Below are 18,860 nucleotides of genomic sequence, written 5' to 3'. Positions count from 1 at the left end.
GCATGGTACTAGCACAAAAACAGAAACATAGACCAATGGAGCAGAACAGAAGATTCAGAAACAAATCTGCACAGTTACAGCAATTGAGTTTTAACAAAAGAGGCAAAAACATACACTGGAAAAAAGATAGCCTGTTCAACAAATGGTGTTGGCAAAAACTGGCTAGTCATATTCAGAAAAATGGAAATAAGCCCCACTTTATCACCCTGCACAAGAGTCAATTCAAGATGGATCAAAGACTCAGAAATCAGACCCTAGGGCATAGGATCAATACTTCAACACATAGGCACAGGTAAAAACCTTTCTCAACAAGACTCCAAAGGCACAAGCAATCATAAACAGGATTAATACATGGGATTGCATCAAACTTAAGAGCTTCTGTTCAGCAAAGGAATCTATCAAGAATCTCATCAGAGAGCTGAAAGAATGAGAGAACATTTTTGCTAACTACTCCTCTGATAGAGGACTAATATCTAGAATATACAGAAAACTCAAGAAACTCAGCACTAACAAATAATCAAAAAATGGGCAAGTGCCAGGAGTGGTGGTGCACGCTTGTAATCCCTGTACTTGGGAGGTGGAAACAGGAGAATCCTGCTGGTTTGAAGCCAGCTGCGCTGGCTTAGAGACCCTGTTTCCAAATAAAAATATAAAATAGGTCTGAGTGTACCCTGAAGGTAGAAGGGTTTCCAGGAACCCCAGTACCAACAAAAAATAAAATATAAAAAATGGGCAAGTAAACTCAATAGACACTTCATAAAAAAATTCAGATGGGATACTTCCGGGAAGATGGCGATGGAGGAAAGCGGGGCTTACAAGCACCGCTAACAACCAATCTCTATTACCACAAAATCAGCGCCTTTCATAGCCAGAAAACACCATCAGCAGAGAAACAAAAAAATGTAATTAGAAGGGACAGAGAAAAAAAGGGCTGGAAAAACGAGGCACCAGAAAGAAACCAGACCACAGTGCTGCAGCCGGAGCCATGGCGTGGAACGGCACGGGTGCCATGTTTTCTTGCAGCACCAGGCCCCAGAGAGGAGGGGGACTCAGAACGGAGCCCAGAGCCACAGAGGAGATACGCCGGCCTCACGGCTGAGGACGCAGCAGCAGCGTCTTACTGCTGGCAGCAGCGGCGAGTTCACCGAACGGCACCAGACCTATGCACTCAACAGCCCACCAGACTCCAGAGAGGAGCAGCGGACAGCGAGCCGAGGTGAGCCGCTGTGGATCAGCCGGGAGGAATTCTGCAGATTTCTCGGTGCAGGGATCATCTAAAGCTCCCAGGGGCTGGGCTCAGCACACTTGCAGGGACTCAGAGCGGAGCTCAAAAACAGAAAAGAAATATGCCAGCCTCACAGCCGAGGGCGTGGCAGCGGCGCCATATTGCCACCAGTGGCAGCAGCAGCGAAATCACCGAGTCCACTACAGCTCCATCTGTGCATTCAACAACAGTGAGTCAAATTGCGGGCCCTGGAGGAGAAATCCCAGTACTGTACTACTAGGGACTTGACCCAGTGGGGGAGTGGCAGTGGCAGAGATATCACACCATAGGAGAAAGCCCAACCTGGCAACCCCCCATGGTCTAAAGCAGCCTCGATTGACTCCCTGGGTCTGAGACTCTGCGATACAACCCAGTACAGGAGTAGTGGGGACCTAGATACCACAGACTAGAGATCCAAAGCACCTTAAGTGAAGTCGTAGTGACCCAAGGGAAGAACCCAGAGAAGGCACAAACTTCCGAAATCATGGGAAAGAGGAATAACAATGGAGCAATGAATGCCCACAACCCCACAACATCAAAACCTGATAAAACAGAAAATCAGAGATTTCTAGAAGATCAAATCAGGAAAATAACTGTAGAAATAGTAGAGGTGTTTCGAAAAGAATTCAGAGAGAGTCAAAAAGAGATAAAGGATGCAATTAATGAAGTAAAGGCCTCAATTCAAAGTACAAACAACTGACTAGACCACATGGAGAATAGAATCTTGATCTTAGAAGAAGATCATTCAAAAAATGAACACAGTTTCTAATTTAGAAAAAAAAATCCGACAGCAGGAATCTGACATTGAAGAAATATGAGCCCATTTTAAGAGAGCTAACCTAAGAATAATTGGAATAGAGGAGGGAAAAGAAGGTGAAACCAAAGGGATAAGTAATATCTTCAAAGAAATAATAGCAGAAAAATTTCCAAACATAGAGCAAGAGGTCAATACACAGGTCCAGGAAACTTATAGAACTCCCTTTAGACAGGATCGGAGAAGAGGATCCCCATGCTACATAATTGTCAAATTGACCAATGTGGAAGCCAAGCAGAGAATCTTAAAGGCAACAAAAACAAAGGGCCAAGTGACATTCAGAGGCAAACCAATTAGAATCACTCCAGACTTCCCAAACCAAGTCATGAGAGCCAGAAGGGCTTGGAGTAACATATTCCAAACTCTGAAAGAAAACAACTTCCAGCCAAAAATTTCCTACCCAGCAAAACTTTCTATCAAATTAGATGGGGAAATAAGAAGCTTCCATGACAAACAGAAACTGAAGGAATTTATGTCTTCAAAACCAGCGCTAGAGAAAATAATCAAAGAGATTAACTACAAAGAAGAAATAGGTAACACACACCAGAACCAGAGAAACAAGATTTTCTATTCAACAGACAACTAAGATTGGTTATCTGTGGAGATTCTTTATTTATGTTAGTCTTTTACCTATCTCTAAATTGTATTGTTTGCTTTTATTGTTGCTAATTTTTAGGATTTCTATTTGGAATACTAATATACCTTCAGATATAGCATTTGGAAATATTTTATCCCATTCTATCAGTAACTTTTAACTCTGTTCACATTGTCTCTGGATATACAATATGTTTTTATTTTTTAGGGAGTTTGTTTACCCTTTTGTTGCCTGTGCCATTGAAATCATATCCAAGAAATCACTGCCACTTTCAATGTTGTGAGGTTTTATGACCCAGATTTTCTTCTAAAAGTTTATAGTCTTAAGATTTATATTTAGGTCTTTTATCTATTTTGAGTTAATATTTGTATATGGTGTTAGGTAAGGGTCTGATTTTATTCTTTTTCATGTAATTATTATTTTTCAACAATATTAAGTTAAAAGATAATTATTTCTTCCACCAAATGTTCGTGGAAATCTTGTCAAAAATAACTTGACCATATATGGAAGAATTTACTTCTAGGCTTTTTATTTTACTCCACTAATTTATATATCTGCCTTTATAGCAGTACTACACTATTTCAATTATTGCAGCTTTACATGGTTTGAAATCAGAAAATATACATCTTCTAGCTTTGTTCTTTTTCAAGATTGTTTTGGGTATCTAGAGTCCATATTCCATATTAGGATAGATTTTTTGTGAAAAATAAATAAATATACAATAGTTTCACCTTAAAAAAGAAAAAGAAAGAAATATTCTCTGGTAAGAAAGAAAGCAAAAAGAAATATTGAAATGTTATCTTTAAGTTATCAAAAGCTTAGTATCAGACAAATGCAACTGTTATGTGAGATTATCAACGTTAATTTTGGATAAATTGCTATAATACTAGATGTCAACCACTAAGCCAAGCATAGGATGGAGGGATGGGGAGGGAACGGGGTGGGGATTGGGTAGGGGCTGACTGGGCGATGTGTGCATGTATGTCTACAAAAGTATTATTTTTATACCATTATGATGTATGAATACAATGCCCCAATAAAAAAATTAAAAAATAAGAAAAAAATTCAAATGGCCAATTAATGTATGAAAAGTGTTTGACATTGTTAGCAATCAGAGAGATGTAAATCAAAACTACCCTGAGATTTTACCTAACTCCAACTAGAATGGCAACCATTTAAAACACAAACAACAACAAATGCTGGCAAGGATGTGGAGAAGTGGGTACTCTAATATATTGTTGATGGGATTGCAAATTAGTGCAACTACTTTGGAAAACATCATGGGGGATCCTCAGAAAAATAGGAATGAACCTGTTATATGATCCAGCAATACCACTTCTGGGTATTTACCCTAAAGAATGGAAACCAAAAACCAAACTAATGCATGTATATCTATATTCATAGCCACACAATTCACAATTGGCAAACTATGGAACCAGCCAAGATGTCCATCAACAGATGAGTGGATTAGAAAACTATGGGCTTTGTACACAGTGAAATTTTATGCAGCCATAAAGAAGAACAAATTACATCATTTACAGGGAAATGAATGGAACTTGAGAACATTATGCTAAGTGAGATTAGTCAGTTACAAAAAGCAAGAAGTCAGATGCTTTCCCTAATATCTGGAAGCAAGGAAGAAAAAACCATAGATGGGTAAATAAGCCAACCTAACGAAGGAGAATTTGAGGGGGAAGAAAGAAATTTTCTAATGTACATTATGTACTTTCACAAACATATAAAAACAAATACTATGCCAAACATGAGAAGGAGGGAGGAGAGAGCGAATGGGGTGGGAACTGGGGAAGGGCTAAATGAATAATGTGTGCATGTATGCCTCTACTATCTTGTATTAATATGTGTGACTACAATGCACCAATTAAAAAAGAGAAAAAGAGCCAAGTGTGGTGGTGCACGCTTGTAATCCCCGCGGTTGGGAGGTGGAGACAGGAGGATCGCGCAGGTTCAAAGCCAGTCACGCTGGCTTAAGAGACCCTGTTTCAAAAAATAAATAAATAAATAAAAAATAGGTCTGGGAGTGTAGCCCAGAGGTAGAAGGGCTTCCAGGAACCCCAGTACCACAAAAAAAAAAAAAGAAAGAAAGAAAAGAGAAAGAAAAAGAAAAAATACCTCATACTAATGAAGTTTTATTAAAAAAGAAAAAAGACATAGTGGCTGAATAAACACACACACAAATGATTTCACCAATATGCTGCCTCTAGGCAGATGTCTACTTCCTATGTAACATTAGACTGAAAATGAAGGAATTGTGAAAGATATCCATGCAAATGGAAACGAAAAGAAAGCTGTAATAGAAATACTTAGATAAGATAAAGTAGACTTTAAGTAAAAAAGTTAAAAAAGAGGATTATTATACAATGATACAGTGGTCAATTTATTAAGAGTAAATAGCAATTGTGCAGACATATGTGCATCTAGTATTGAAGCACCCCAATATACAAAACATTATTAATAGAGCTGAAGAGAAAAATAGACCACCATATAATGAAAATAAGGGACTCCGGTATTTTGGTTTTGGCAGTGGACAGATCATCCAGATAGAAAATTAGAAAGAAAATATTATAACTAAACTACACTTTAGTTGGGCTAAAGATGTAGCCCAGTGATAGAGCACTTTCTTAGCAATTATGAGCCATTGTGTTCAATCCCCAGAACTGCAATCAAACAAATCAACAGAAAACCCAAATCCAAATGAACAACAAAAAAAAATACAGCTCCATTTTTTATTCTTTATTTTGAAACAGGGTTTCACTGAGTTGCAAAGGGCCTCACTAAGTAGCTGAGGCTGTCCAAGAACCGAGATCCTCCTGTCTTGGCCTCCTGAATGCTGGGATTACAAATGTGCACCACCATGCCTGTCCATCGATAGCACTTTAAAGAATAATTTACTATGATCAGGTGAGATTGCTCCCAGGGATACAAGGATGGTTCAACATGCAAATCTATAAATGTGAAACATTAACAGAATGAAGGACAAAAATCATATAACAATTTCCATAGATATAGAAAAAGCATTCGACAAAATATATTTTCATAATAAAAACTTCGAACTTACCTCAACACAGTAAAGGCTATATCCAACAGCAAATACATTAGAAAAGATGAAGTTAAATTATCCCTGTTTGTAAACAATGTAAGCTTACATATAGAAAACCTGAAGACTCCACCAATAAATATATAAGAAAGAAAAAAAACCTACTAGAACTAAAATATGAGTTTAGTGAAGTTACAGGATATAAAATCAACATACAAAAAACATTTCTGAACAGTAAAACAAACAGAAAGAAAATTAACAAAATTATCTCATTTATAATAGCTATAAAACAATAACAAAATACTTAGAAATAAATTTAACCAAATACTTAGAAATAAATTTAACCAAGAAAATAAAAGAGCTGTACATTAAGAACTATAAAAATTTTAGTGAAAGAATTGAAAGATAGAAATAAATGGAAAAATACATAAAAAAGATAAAATACTTAGGGATAAATTTAACAAAGGAGGTAAAAGAATTGTAAACTGAAAACTATAGGATATTAATAAAAGAAATTGAAGATACAAATAAATAAGATTCTTCATGTTCATGAAAGAGAGACTTAATATTCCTAAATGTCCATGTTCATGATAGAGAGACTTAATATTCCTAAAATGTCCTACCCAAAGCAATCTGCAGATTCAGTGCAACTCCTTTCAAAATATCAATTATATTTTTCACAGAAATAGAAAAACAAATTCTAAATTTACATGAACTAGAAGATCTTGAATAGCTAAAGCAATCTTGTGCAAAACAAAAACAAAACCAAAGGGGAGGTCACACTATCTGACTTCAAAATATATTACAAATGTCTAGTAATCAAAACAGCTTAGTAATGTCATAAAATAGATACATAGGACTTCCGGGAAGATGGCGACCGAGAAAAGCGGGGCTTAAGAGTCTCGCTAACAACCAATCTCCATTACCACAAAAAGAGCGCCTTTCATAGCCAGAAAACACCATCACCAGAAAAACAAAAAAACCACCAGGCTCCAGAGAGAAAGCGGACTGAGAACAGAGCTCAGGGCCACAGAGGAGACACACGCGCCCGAGGACGCGGCAGCAGCGCCATACTGCCGGCGGCAGCGGCGAACTCAGCGGACGGCTACAGCAAGCCGAGGTGAGCCGATGCGGAACAGCCAGGCGGGATCTTTCGGCGCAGACAGCATTTAAAGCTCCCAGTGGCTGAGCTCAGCACACGCTGCAGGGATTCAGAGTGGAAATCAAAACCAGAGAAGAAAAAATACGCCAGCCTCATGGCCGAGGGCGTGGCAGAGGCGCCATATTGCCACCGGCGGCGGCAGCAGCAGTGAATTCACTGAGTCCAGTACAGCTACATCTACGTACTCAAGAACAGTGAGTCAAATTGCGGGCCACAGAGGAGAAATCCCAGTATTGTGCCTCCTGGGACTTGACCCAGTGAGGGAGTGGTGGTGGCAGAGATATCACACCATAGGAGAGCGTGCAACCTGGCACCCCCCATAGTTTAAAGCAGCCTCTATCGACTCTCTGGGTCGGAGACTCTGTGATACAACCCAGTAAAGGAGTAGTAGGGTCTGAGATAATACAGACTCGAGATCCAGAGCACCTTAAGTGAAGCCATAGTGACCCAAGGGAAGAACCCAAAGAAGGCACAAACCTCCGAAATCATGGGAAAGAGGAATAACACTGAAGTAATGAATGTGCACAACCCCACAACATCAGAACCTGATAAAACAGAAAATCAGAGATTTCTAGAAGATCAAATCAGGAAAATAACTGTAGAAATAATAGAGGTGCTTCGAAAAGAACTCAGAGAGAGCCAAAAAGAGATAAAGGATGCAATTAATGAAGTAAAGGCCTCAATTCAAAGCACAAACAACCGATTAGACCACATGGAGAACAGAATCTCGCTCTTAGAAGATGAGCAATCCAAAAATGAATGCATAGTTTCTAATCTAGAAAAAGATATCCAACAGCAGGAATCTGACATTGAAGAAATATGGGCCCATCTTAAGAGAGCTAACCTAAGAATAATTGGAATAGAGGAGGGAAAAGAAAGTGATACCAAAGGGATCAACAATCTCTTCAAGGAAGTAATAGCAGAAAATTTTCCAAATATAGAGCAAGAGGTTGATACACAGATCCAGGAAACTTATAGAACTCCCTTTAGACAGGATCCGAGAAGAGGATCCCCACGCCATATAATTGTCAAAATGACCAATGTGGAAGCCAAGCAGAGAATCTTAAAGGCAACAAAAACAAAGGGCCAAGTGACATTCAGAGGCAAACCAATTAGAATCACTCCAGACTTCCCAAACCAAGTCATGAGAGCCAGAAGGGCTTGGAGTAACATATTCCAAACTCTGAAAGAAAACAACTTCCAGCCAAAAATTTCCTATCCAGCAAAACTTTCTATCAAATTAGATGGAGAAATAAGAAGCTTCCATGACAAACAGAAACTGAAGGAATTTATGTCTTCAAAACCAGCGCTAGAGAAAATACTCAAAGAGATTAACTACAAAGAAGAAATAGGTAACACTCACCAGAACCAGAGAAACAAGAGTTTCCATCCAACAGACAACTAAGATTGGTTATCTGTGGAGATTCATTATTTATGTTAGTCTTTTACCTATCTCTAAATTGTATTGTTTGCCTTTATTGTTGTTAATTTTTAGGATTTCTAGTTGGAATATTAATATACCTTCAGATATAGCATTTGGAAATATTTTATCCAATTCTATTAGTAACTTTTAACTCTGTTTACATTGTCTTTGGATATACAATATTTTCTTTTATTTTTTAGGGAGTTTGTATATTCTTCTGTTGCCTGTGCCATTGAAATCATATCCAAGAAATCACTGCCAATTTCAATGTTGTGAGGTTTTATGACCCAGATTTTCTCCTAAAAGTTTATAGTCTTAAGATTTATATTTAGGTCTTTTATCTAGTTTGAGTTAATACTTGTATGTGGGATTAGGTAAGGGTCCAATTTTATTCTTTTCCATGTAATTATTATTTTTCAACAATATTTAGTTAAAAGATTATTATTTCCACCACCAAATCTTTGTGGAAACCTTGTCAAAAATTTCTTGACAATATAGGGAAGAAGTTAGCTCTAGGCTTGTATTTAACTCCAATGGTCTATATATCTGCCTTTAGAACAGTACTACACTGTTTCAATTATTGTAGCTTTATATGGTTTGAAATCAGAAAATATACATCTTCTAGCTTTGTTTTTGCTTCGAGATTGTTTTGGGTATCTAGAGTCCATATTCCATATCAGGATAGATTTTTTTCTGAAAAATAAATATATGATAGTTTCACCTAAAAAAAAGAAAAAAATATTCTCTGGTAAGAAAGAAAGCAAAAAGAAATATTGAAATGTTATCGTTAAGTCATCAAAAGCTTGGTATCAGACAAATGAAACTGTTATGTGAGATTATCATTTTTAATTTTGGATAAATTGCTATAATACTAGATGTCAACCACTAAGCCAAGCATGGGAGGGAGGGATGGGGAGAGAATGGGGTGGGGATTGGGTGGGGGCTGACTGGGCGATGTGTGCATGTATGTCTACAAAAGTTTGTATCCCACTATGATGTATGAATACAGTGCACCAATAAAATAAAATTAAAAAAAAAATAAAATAGATACATAGACCAACAGACTAGAGAGCCTAGAAATAAATTCATATTATTTGTGATCTATAATTTTTTAAAAAGAGTGCCAAAAACACACAATAGGAAAGTGTCAGTCTTTAATAAAAAGCATTGGGACAAATGGATACTTACTTAAAGAAGAATGTAACTGGACCCTCATATCACCCTTAAAACAAAAATTAACCCAGGTTGATTGTAGACTTAAATATAATGCCTGAAAATGAAAAACTACTCAAAAACATAGGGGAAAAGCTTCATGACATTGGTTTGGGCAATGATTTGGAACTATAAACACAAAAAGATGTTGGCCACAGAATTTTACTTAAAAGAAATTACTTCAAGAGATGGATTATCTAACCCGGTGACTACAGTTATATTCTTGAAAATTTCTGTTGCCTACAGATATAACTAAGTAGTAATGTGCTCACCTAGTATATACAATGCCCTGGGTTTATTCCCAAAGACTGAAAAAACAGAATCAACAATATAAAACAAAAACAATAAAAGTAAATTGCTTAGTTAATTTGAAGTGTTGCCACTACACACACACAAAATTAAGTAGATGAGATAATGCCTATATTAATTAGATCGTTATTTCACAATGTATGCATATTTCAAAACATCTGTATACAAAACACATATATACAGTTTTCACTTGTCAGTTAAAATAAGTTCAAAATGTTAAAAGTTTAAGAGCATTGGGATTTTATGTAAAGTATAGGTATATATTTTAATATTTATTTTTTATACTTTTCTTGAACATTCTGTGTTACTTATTAGTATATTTCAGATTGTTTTGCTAACTTGAGAAACACAGAAATATATGTTTATAAAATGTTATTTTATAATAAGATAACAGTAATTTAATATTAAAATTATAAAATGCTGAAAGTGCATAGGAAATAAAATCAGCCATAATCATGCCATTTATAGATAACTACTGTTAAAATTTTAGTGAATATCTCTCATTCCTTCTGTATCACTTTACATCATAGTGAATATATTAAATATTCACCACTGAAATTTTATTCTTAAACAGTTGCATTGAAACCTCCCTACCTTATGGTAAAGTCCCATATATTATTCCAGCCAGTCATTTAATATTTTACCTGTTCCATTGTTTTGGGCATTTATTACTGTCAACTTTTTTTTATAATAGATAATTCTGTAAAGAATACCTCTTTTTAAAAATCTTTCTTTGCAATTCAAGAAATTAACCTAGCTCGGCATTCGGGAGGCTGAGACAGGAGGATTTGGGTTCGCAGCCAGCCTCAACCACTTTGTTCGGCCCTCTGCAACTTAGTGAGACCTTGTTTCAAAATAAAGAATAATTTAGGAGCTGGGGATGTGGCTTCATGGTAGAATACTTGCCTATCATGTCAAGTATAGGCCCTGGGTTCAATTCCTAGCACCACGTGCACATTAAAAAATAAAAAGAAAGAAAGAAAGAAAAATAAATAATAATTAAAAAAAAATAGGGCTAGGATGTAGCTTGAAGGTAGAATGTCCCTGCCTGGGTTCCATCCTCCCCAGTACCACCAAAAAAAAAAAAAAGAAAGAAGAAGAAAGAAAGAAAGAAAGAAAGAAAGAAAGAAAGAAAGAAAGAAAGAAAGAAAGAGAGAAAGAGAGAAAGAAAGAAAGAGAGAAAGAGAGAAAGAAAGAAAGAAAGGAAGGAAAAGAAATTAACTTAGGATCACAGATATAGAATTATTGGTAAGAATGTTGTGAAGACTGTTAAAAAGTTTTGAAACATGCTATGAATTTAAAAAAAAATCAATTTATATCCACACTAGAAGTACATGAGAATTTTAATCTTACTATGTGTATGCTCTCAGCACTGGGTTACTCCTTTTTAGAGATGTGATGGAAGCCCAGTTCTTTCTCTGGCTAGCTATACAATACAGATCAATTCCTTACCTTCTCCATGAATTAGTTTTATCTGAGTATCAGGTCACAAAAATAAATACTTTATGTGGTTACTGTGAGGATTAATGAAAAAGCATGTAAAGTGTATAAAATGGTACCTGGCATATGCTAAGAGTTCATTATTACTACCTTTTTTTTTGATAAATGATTTTGTTAAAATATTTTAACATGTCAGCCAGGTGTGGTGGCACATGCTTGTAATCCCAGCATTTGGGAGGCCGAGACTGGAGGATCGCGGTTCACGGACAGCCTCAGCTACTTAGTGAAACCCTTTTCAACTCAGTGAGACCCTGTTTCAAAATAAAGAATATTATTTAACATGTCAAATAATAAAGTAGTAATAAGATGAATGATTGCTATTAAACATTAATCAGAATGTCCAATAAAGGCAGAGTGGATTGTATTGCACAAATTCTCCTCTAGATAATAAGGATGAACTGAACAAATTATTTTAAAAAAGGAAACAACTCTCTAAAAGCAATGGAGAATGAAGACAAGCATAGCTACTGGAAGGGAGGATGGCCTAGGACTTGCATGATGGCAGTGCTAACTTAAGTTTTTTAGGCTGAAGGAAAATTACATTACATGGGAACTCTTATCTTCAGGAAGGAATAAAAAGCACCAGAAATGGGAAATGTATAGATAAGTATAAAATACTATTTCTTTTTATTTCTTTAAAGTATATATAACTATTTAAAGTGAGTTAAAATAAAAAAATCTATAGATTTGTAATAAAATCACAACTATAGCCCAGAGAATATGGTTGGGTATAACAGAAGTGTTTTAAATTTACTATAGACTACATATTAATAACTCTAAAAGTTAAGAATATTATATAATCCCTAGATAAACTATTGGAAAAATAATATAGAAACTAAAGGTATATACTAAAAAAGTTAACTCAAAATAAGGCAGGAAGAGAAAAACAGAGAAGCAACAATAACAATAGCAACAACACTAAAATAAAGGTACCAAATATAAAATAAATAACAAAGCAATGGGTCTAAACTCACTCATATTAATAATTCAATTCAATGTAAGTGAACTAAACTCTTCAGTAAAAGGCATACTCAAAAAAGCAAGCACCAACTATTTGCTCTCTGCAAAAAATGCAGCTTACCTATGAACATACCTATAGGTTGAAAGAAACATACCATATTACATATATAAAGTGATATACAATGTGAGAATTAAAACCCCAATACTATTAAATTAGTCTTCAGGACAAAGATTATCACTAAAAATACACATGAACATTTTATAGTGATAAAGGACCAATTTGTCAGAAAACATAACAGTCTGAAATGTGTTTATACTTACACATACAGAAGCCTATATATGAAGCAAAGTTTGACAAATTAGAAGGGAGAAATGAAAAAATCCACAATCACAATTGGAAATTTAATAACCTCTTTAAGCAGTTGCTATGAGAACTACATGAAAAAATGAGCAAGAATCCAGAGGAACTAAACAACATTATCATGTAGAATGTATGATAACACTACACTACTCTCTTTATAATTTATTTTTGGTACAGGGATTAAACCTAGAGGCATTCTACCTCAAAGCTAGACCCCACCTCTATTTTAATATTTCTTTTCTTTTTTGTGTGGTAGTGGGGGTGAAACCCAGGGGCTTTTCTACCTCCGGGATATACTTCTAGACATTTTATACTTTATTTGGAAACAGAATTTCACTAAGTTGCTAAGAGCCTGACTAAGTAGCTGAGGCTGGCTACGAACCCGTGCGATCCTCCTGTCTCAGCCCCCAAACGCGAGGATTACAAGCGTGCGCCACCACGCCCGTCCTTTAATTTTTATTTTGAAACAGAGTCTCATTAAGTTGCTAAAGCTGGCCTTGAACCTGAGATCCTACTTGTCTCAGCCTCCCAAGTACTGGGATTATAGGCATGCACCACCATGCTCAGGTAGGTTATTTTTATGATTACAATTTCAAATAAAAATGATAAGTGATTTTTAGAATTGTGTAATAATTTTCTGTGCTCAGGATTTGGGGTTGAAATATAACCATAAAATTCTGATTAAAGATGCAGGACTAAGCAAATACTGCAGCTTCAATTTCTTGTCATAAAAGTCCTATAAAAGATGGGAAAGAACTCTATAAAGCAATACCTTAATGAAATAAATACTTATGGTGAATTTCCTGAAAAATAAAGACAGATGAGATAAAATTAGGGAAGAAAATTGTATCTTCAAACACACATGAAAGCCGGGCATGGTGGTGCACGCTTGTAATCCCAGCATTTGGGAGGCTGAGACTGGAGGATTATGGTTCGTGGACAGCCTAAGCTACTTAGGCCCTCTGCAACTTAGTGAGACCCTGTTTCAAAATAAAGAATAAAAAAAATAGGGCAGGGGGTGTAGCTCAGAGGTGGAATACCCCTGGGTTCTATCCCCAGACCGGCAACAAACAAAACAAAACAAAACACAGATGAGAGTTCTATAAAGATGGAAGCTTTAGCAAAAATATACATTTTATCCTTAGAGGGATACTGAATGTTAAAGAGGGATACTGGACATTAAAGAACTAAGAAGTTAAAATTTTGCTGTTTAATAGGCAAAAGTCGATTGCACTCTTGTTTATGCCAGCAACAATCAATAAGAATGTAATTTAAAAATAATAGCAATTACAAACAAAAAATTAGAGCAACACATAATTATTAAATACCTAGAAATAAATATAACAAGATACTTAAAACCTGTAGGTTAAAACTATAAAAAATGTGTAAAACCTACAGTTAAGAACTATAAAAATATACTGAAAGATTTTGGAGAAAACCTAAGTAAATAGATAGTAGATGTTGCTACAGAGAAAAATATAAAGTCAGTTTTCCCACTTTGACCAGATAGTTAACGTAATGCATATTTAACTTAAACAGGATTTTTTCAAGAACCTTCTGAAGTAGAATAAACAATGAGAGCATGGCCTTAAAGTTTTCAAGACTAATTATTATTATTATTTATTTTATTTTATTTTATTTTATTTTATTTTATTTTATTTTATTTTATTTTTTGTGGTACTGGGGGTGGAACCCAGAGGCTTTCTACCTCTGGTCTATACTCCCAGACCTATTTTATACTTTATTTGGAAACAGGGTCTCACTAAGTTGCTGAGAGCCTCACTAAGTAGCTGAGGCTGGCTTAGAACCTGTGTGATCCTCCTGTCTCAGCCTCCCAAGCACAGGGATTACAAGCGTGCGCCACCACGCCCAGCTCGAGACTAATTATGAGGCTGTTACTCATAGCCATGTAGTCACTGGCTCAGGGAAGACCAATGGATAATGCAACAAAACAAAGAATCCTGAAAGGGACCTTGGCTTATAGGGACACTTGATACAGAGTGAAGCTGGGATGGCCTGGAAAGAAATGACTGTAATAAATAAATGAAGGTGGAAAAGTGATGATCCTTATCGAAATAAAAGAACAATCAGCAAAACACCAATCCAGAATAAAACATGGGCATTAGAAGGCTGCATCGAAAAGTTTTAGTAGAACATTTAGAGAAATACTCTCATGTTGGGGTAGGGAAATGCTTCTCTTCAAAAAGCATAAACTATTCTTAAAAACAGATAAATTTTACTATCTAAAAATGAAAATATTCTGTTCTTCAGAAGTTTCCTTAAAGAAGCTGTAAAGATAGGCTAAATGCTGTGGAAAGTGAGTTACAGTGCTTAAACAGGTGGGAAAGGAAGAATGTCTTATCCTCTCACGTACTGTTTGTGTGTGGTACTGGGGATTAAACTCAGGGGCATTCTACCTCTCTCTGAGCCAAACTCCCCAGCTCCATTCTTATTTTCTTTTAGTTTGAAACAAGATCTTGCTAAGTAGTGGAGACTGGCTTTGAACCTGCACTTCTCTTGTTTCACCCTCCAGTACTAGGATGACAGGCATGTGGCACCACGCCTGTTTTAAATGAGGCTTTACAAAGGGCTGAAACTCCTCCACTACAATCTATATGTCTTATAGTTTGGATTTTTGAAATTCTTCCACTATAATTTTTAGATCTTGTCGTTTGGACTTTCCTAGAACAGATGAGGTATTAAGTTCAAATATACTTTCATAAAATATAGAAAGAAAGCAATTCCTACCTTTTTGGAGTTTTGGAAAAGTATAAAAGTGATCCAGAAGGTTAATATGAGCAACAGTACCAACAGTGACTTGGGAAATGTCACAACTCTTTTCATGGTCAGGATACTACAAAATGCTAAAACAAACACACAATGAAACAGAACAGAAAACAAAACATGGAAACACATGAATTTTTATGCCTCCTGATTTTTGTCCTCAAGTTACTCCTAGAACTAACCTTTGTCTCCTACCAGGTGCTGTCCTTGGCCGTCAGCATGTACATTCCACCAAGAGCTGAGCTGTGGAGCCCACTGTGGACTTAACTGGGCAGCTACTAAGCACCTCAAGGATGCAGGTTGCTCATGCCAGGGTGACGTTTCAGGATCTTATTTCTCACAAATTCCCTATTTTCTTCTCCTAAACATGGGAGCAAACTATACACTTCAGCAAATATTGATATTGAGAGCCATATTCTCACAGGGTCTAAGGTAAATTTATTTTTCCCAGCTTTATTAATCCCTTTCTGTAAAAATGTTTCCCTCTTTTTTTTTGTTTAACCAGCCTTTCTAGCAACCCTGGGGTTTCTGGAAGCCCTTCTACCTCTGGGCTACACTCCCAGACTATATATATATATATATATATATATATATATATATATATATATATATATATATTTTTTTTTTTTTTTTTTTTTTTTTAATTTGGAAACAGAGTCTCTTAACCCAGCATGGCTGGCTTTGAACCGGCATGATCTTCCAGTCTCTGCCTCCCAAGTCGGGGATTACAAGTGTGCGCCACCACGCCCAGCACAACCCTGAAAATACATATATTTTAAATTCCTTTATTATTTTATTTTTAAAACTTTCAGGCTTTATCAGCATTTTTCTCTCATTAATATTTATATTTGCCTTTGACTTGAAATTTTAAGTAGTCTTAAAATCAGAAGCTCTGGTCCAGTGCCTGTCTATCATGCATGAGGCTCTATGTTTGATCCCCAGCATGAAAAAAGAAAGAAACAAAGAAACAAAGAAAGCCGATTGCTTGAATGCTGCCCTCTAAAATTTTCTATCCTGAACAGCTGCTCTCCCATACAAATGCCTCCTACCCTGGATCCCCAGTTCATATATAAATATTAGAGGTTTCTGCACCCAACAACAAATGTTACCATTTCCCCTCGCCTTCCTTTTGCAAAGTTTTTCCTCCTTCAATATAAAGACTTTGTTCAGTCCCATACCTAGAAATTCAGGTGAGTGGGTTTGGAAGATTTTTTTTCTGAAGCCACTTGCTACTGAGTGCCTCTTCTCTGGACAAAAACAAGTCGCAAGCATAGATTCCAGCCTGGACGTTCTTATAACCTTCGACTTGATTAAATTCAGAAATGTTAGGTATGCAAGCTCCACCTTAAGGAGTGGCCTGGTTCACAAATGCTTTCCATCATGTCAGGCAGAGGCGGGAGGGAGAAAGGAAATACTCTTGACAAGCAGAAAAATTATTTCAATGCCCTGAGACTTGAGAAATCTAATTCTAGTAAGCATGTGATAGGTACCTGACAAGGGAAAAGTGGTTGAAGTCAAAAGTTTGAATGATTGGGAGCAGAGAGAGTAATCACCCAAGGAGAGCTGAACTTAGTTTCCACTGGAGCCTTATCATCAAAACTCAGTTGCCAGAATTGAGTGTGTATTATCTTGTATATGGTGCATATTCAGTAAAATTTGCTTAATCGAACTGAAAGAACCTCAAATACAACAAAGACAAAGACAACAATCTCGATTATTTCTCTGGTGGAGAAAACGACTGCTTGCCTTCATAGGCGTGAATCCATCAGGGTTTTAAAGTTTTGATCTGATAAAAGTTGTGCCAAGAAGAACAGGTGCCCAGGATGCACCCACCCGCGCTATAAGGAAGCAGGAGCTGGGTGCAATGTAGTTCCTTCTCTGGTCTCATTTATGCTGCCCTACCAAACTAGCTTCAGAAATACTTTTTAGCCAGATATGGCGGTACACACCATAATAATCCGAAAGCTTGGGAGGTTAAGACAGGAGGAACACAGATTTCAAGCCAGCCTCCACAGCTCAATGAAAACCTCAGCAATTTACTGAGAACTTGTTTCAAAAAAAATAATAAAGAAAGAAAGAAAGAACTGGGCATGGTGGCACATGCTTGTAGTCCTAGTGCTTGGGAGGCTGAGACAGGAGGATTGCACAGGTTCGAAGCCGGCCTCAACTACTTAATGAGGCTCTCAGCAACTTAGTGAGACCTTGTTTCCAAACAAAGTATAAAATAGGTCTGAGAGTGTAGCCTGGAGGTCACAAGGCCCTTGGGTTCAATCCCTAGTACTACAAAATAAATAAATAAATAAAATAAAAAATAAAAAGAGCTGTGGCACATAGCTCAGCAATAGAACACCCCTGGGATTAATTCTCAGTATCATAAAAAATACTTACTAATGTCTTTATATGACGGCTGCAAAGACTGTCTTAACCTTATGTAGCTGGGTCTAGGATTGTTCAACTCTGTTCTAAGGAACCTATAATAAAATAAAAATATCTTCAGTGGGCTTGGTTTGGCTGCTTTTTAGGAGACTGATGCCAGCAACCACTCAAGCTCAGAGCCTACTTTGAATAAACTATATTTATAGATTTTAATTTACTTTAAATAGATATTAACAATGTGAATCTGGCATCTTTTTATGAAAAAGATATACTAGATGTTCTTGATTTTAAGAACTAAGAGCACAGAAGAGTTTAAACACGTTGTTCCAGGACATCTAGTAAGTTTCGAAATGTGGTTAATTTAGGGTTCTCGTCATTTTGATCACTGATGAAGAACACTTTTCACTACTCAGTGATATGGTTTGGGAGAGTATGGTTGTGGGGAAACTGTTCCCAGGGACCCCTGTTAGGGTCCCGGACACAATTTCCCTCAAACCACAGCAAAACCCAAAACGACCAAAAACAGAAAAACCACAGGATCCTGTTCTGAGCTAAGTATAAATACACATTAGCCCGAACTCTTGCTGAAGATTTAAAGAAGTTTATTAAAAGATAGAAATACAGAGGATAGGTACAGCTCCATACCAGACTGGCATGGAGGGGGGACTCGAATGAATACACCAAAGGATGAATACACGTGGACTCGACCTTTTTTATACCGATGACCTCCATCTTGTTCACGTAAGTTCCGTCCACATGCTGTATCTTGGGGTGAGGGGGTGAATCGGCTCGGACCACCCTCTCCCCCACCATGCCATTTTGGCATGGGGCTGTAACTATTTTCTGTATTTCTCTCTTTTTCTCTTTTTCTGTTTTTTTTTCTTTCTTTGGTGAGTTTTCAGGAAATTATTCCCAGGGGTCTAACAAAGATCCTTGGGGACATTTTCCGAAACCGTATCATGCTACATGGTAGAAAGTCTCATTTCTATGGGATTTGAATACCGGGGAGGGGAGTTCCCTACTCTGGAAGGGTGGATGTTAAGAC

At 36.6% G+C, this 18,860-nt stretch overlaps 1 protein-coding gene across 1 annotated transcript in view; it reads right to left on the bottom strand.

Annotated features, from left to right (window-relative positions):
- The window catches only part of LOC308279733 (NXPE family member 4-like), a gene marked incomplete at both ends in the record, with an annotated part of 30,626 nt that extends 12,079 nt beyond the window's left edge, over positions 1-18,547 (bottom strand). The window contains 2 exons of the mRNA XM_080719881.1: positions 15,404-15,519; positions 18,535-18,547. Coding sequence (XP_080576007.1) covers positions 15,404-15,519; positions 18,535-18,547 — 129 coding nt within the window. The remainder of the gene's footprint in view (positions 1-15,403; positions 15,520-18,534) is intronic.
- Positions 18,548-18,860: the final 313 nt, after the last annotated feature.

This window comes from Muscardinus avellanarius (genome assembly GCF_963383645.1).
Source record: "Muscardinus avellanarius genome assembly, chromosome: 1".
Lineage (NCBI taxonomy): Eukaryota > Metazoa > Chordata > Mammalia > Rodentia > Gliridae > Muscardinus > Muscardinus avellanarius.
Note: the sequence above shows the minus strand (reverse complement) of the source record. Positions and strands in the feature narration are given on the sequence as shown.